At 56.8% G+C, this 2,349-nt stretch overlaps 1 protein-coding gene across 1 annotated transcript; it reads left to right on the top strand.

The window, feature by feature from the left end:
• The first annotated feature begins 988 nt into the window (after positions 1-988).
• Positions 989-2,213, top strand: TCTA (T-cell leukemia translocation altered). The gene is made up of 3 exons (XM_018575083.1): positions 989-1,250; positions 1,607-1,661; positions 2,145-2,213. The coding sequence occupies exons 1-3, from the start codon at positions 1,043-1,045 to the stop codon at positions 2,185-2,187; spliced, it is 306 nt and encodes a 101-aa protein (XP_018430585.1). The 5' UTR covers positions 989-1,042; the 3' UTR covers positions 2,188-2,213.
• The last annotated feature ends 136 nt before the right edge of the window (positions 2,214-2,349 follow it).

Genomic DNA, 2,349 nt, shown 5'->3' with positions numbered 1-2,349 from the left:
GCCCATAGGTGTGTTTAGTGGCCCCCCCCCCCCCCTTCGCTGTGTAAAGCTGGCCACACACCTTACAATTATCTGCAGATGTTCTGGGGTCAGATGGAAAAGGTGCCACAGATTCCTCCACCTGCACTTACCTGTGTGGATGGAGTAATCTCCGCCTGGGCCGATCTGTGGCACTTTTTCCATCTGACCACCGAAAATCTTCAGATAATTGTAAGGTGTGTGGGCAGCAAGTCAGCGAATGTGGCAGTGAATGTGCATAGTAGGAGAAGGTGAGGACAGAGCACCAGCGGCCATTGTAATGAATGAGTATGGGGTGCCCAGCCCCCCCCTTGGTGAATGAGTATGGGGTTCCCAGCCCCCCCTTGGTGAATGTATGTATGGGGTGCCCAGCCCCTCCCCTTGGTGAATGAGTATGGGGTGCCCAGCCCCTCCCCTTGGTGAATGAGTATGGGGTGCCCAGCCCCCCCCTTGGTGAATGAGTATGGGGTTCCCAGCCCCCCCTTGGTGAATGTATGTATGGGGTATCCGTCACTGAAAGGTTATTTAAACACCTCAGAACAAAAAAACACAGGTTTGTGACAGGTTCTCTTTACACACTCCAGAGAGAGCAATACCGTCTGTACTGTTCACAGCAGCCAATCAACTTCTCGCTGTCATCCCGTGAAGACATGAGAGCTGAAACATGATTGGTCGCTATGAGAACCATAAAAACGTTGACTGGGAGGGCCCACATTTCCCGGCCCCTCCCACCGAGCCCTGTTAGTGGGCGAGCTGGAGGGAGGGGGGATCCCAAGGTTGACGTTTGGGGCGGGGCTAATAGAAGCAAAGGTTGCGCATGAGACACAGGTTGGTGGGCGGGGCTCGTTGCGGTGACTGACAGGCTGGGCGAAAATGTAGGCGTGTCTCGGTGATGCAGGTGAAGGTCTGTGGGCGGATCCTGGTGACTTTCGTTGCAGAGATTGGCCAATGGGCGGGTTCCGTCGGTGCAGGAGGCAGGCCCATGGGCGGGGCTCGCCGTAAGATGGCGGGGTGAAAGGAGAAGATGGCGCTGTGGGGGTCAGAGTTGTTCTCTCAGTTCTGGGACCTGGTCGCGTCTCTGGGCTCGGAATTCACTGAAGAGTGGGACAGGAATGACCTGAGATCCGCCATCTTCCGCCTACTGTTGGCCTGGCTGCTCCTCAGTCTTACCGCTATCCACCTGGCCTGGAGGAGCTACGGGCCCACCGTGACCGCCTTCTACTACCGGCAGGGTGAGAGAGGAACCCCGATGTGCACATTAATCATTCGCTGAGGGGAGTCAGGAGACGCTCTACAGTGTAGGAAAGGTTTTCTGAAATCACGTGACAGTGGGGGCGGGGCATGAAGAAAGGGGAGTCACCATCAAGAGGTGCCTATGCAACTATATGTGTAGACCTTCCCCCCCACAGTCTACCAACATCTGCTGGGGGAGAGGGACCACTGCACCCATTGGCTGTAGATCCCCGACAGCCTCTCCCCAATTTGTTGTAGACCCTTGATAGCCCCTCCCTCATCCTTTTATTGGCTGTAAACCCCCTGATAGCCCCGCCCCCGGTGAGCAGACATAACACCTCTTCTCCGGTTTCAGGTCCGGGTGGACAGAATGGCGGCACTCCGGAATACCCCTCCCACTTCCCCATCTGGTGAGTAGCAGTGCATGATGGGAAAGCTCCAGACACAACGTCCCACCCACAGCTCTTGCCATCGGTGGGGGGTGGGGCCAGGACATCACAGGGTCTGCGTGGTGGGCGTATACATAAGGCGGTGCATTTGGTTTCCTGGGTTTGAGCAGGGGCGGGTCCTTGCAGATAATCCCTCCCACTCTGCCATGGCACTCTGTGCTCATTGGGCGCCATAGAAGATGTACGGCATCTGGCGGCTCCTCGCAGGACGCCATCCCTGTATCCAGGGGATCCACAAGTGGCCCTTTGAGTGGGTACTACACTAGAGGTGTCTGCCCCTGAATGCTCCGCCCCCTTCTGCCATGCCCCACCCCTTATTACCATTATCTACCTGCAGATGTAGCAGCCTGCCTCATCAGCCATACATGGGGGGAGGGGTATATGAGTGTGTCCCCCCCGGATGTGACGCAGTCGCCCGTAGTAACGGCGGTCTTTCTCCCGCAGGGAAAGTTCCAGCGCAGAATCCCTGAAGAGCCACCAGGAGTAACCCCCGGCAACGGAGGATATGACTGACGCTGCATCCTCTTCCCCGGCTCGCTTCCATCCTGATCGCTGCACAGGAAGTCTTACCCATAGACTCCACACTGACATTATGGACCGTCATCTTCATCCTGCAGAATGTATACAGGGACAGGTGTGACACCCCCCC

The sequence above is a fragment of the Nanorana parkeri genome, unplaced genomic scaffold (genome assembly GCF_000935625.1).
Source record: "Nanorana parkeri isolate BGI_ZX_2015 unplaced genomic scaffold, ASM93562v1 scaffold3522, whole genome shotgun sequence".
Taxonomy (NCBI): domain Eukaryota; kingdom Metazoa; phylum Chordata; class Amphibia; order Anura; family Dicroglossidae; genus Nanorana; species Nanorana parkeri.
Note: the sequence above shows the minus strand (reverse complement) of the source record. Positions and strands in the feature narration are given on the sequence as shown.

Coding starts and splice junctions, on each gene's coding strand:
- TCTA (XM_018575083.1), top strand. CDS start 1,043: ATGGCGCTGTGGGGGTCAGAGTTGTTCTCTCAGTTCTGGGACCTGGTC. Junction 1,251..1,606: donor CGCCTTCTACTACCGGCAGG/GTGAGAGAGGAA, acceptor CTCCGGTTTCAG/GTCCGGGTGGACAGAATGGC. Junction 1,662..2,144: donor CCCTCCCACTTCCCCATCTG/GTGAGTAGCAGT, acceptor TTTCTCCCGCAG/GGAAAGTTCCAGCGCAGAAT.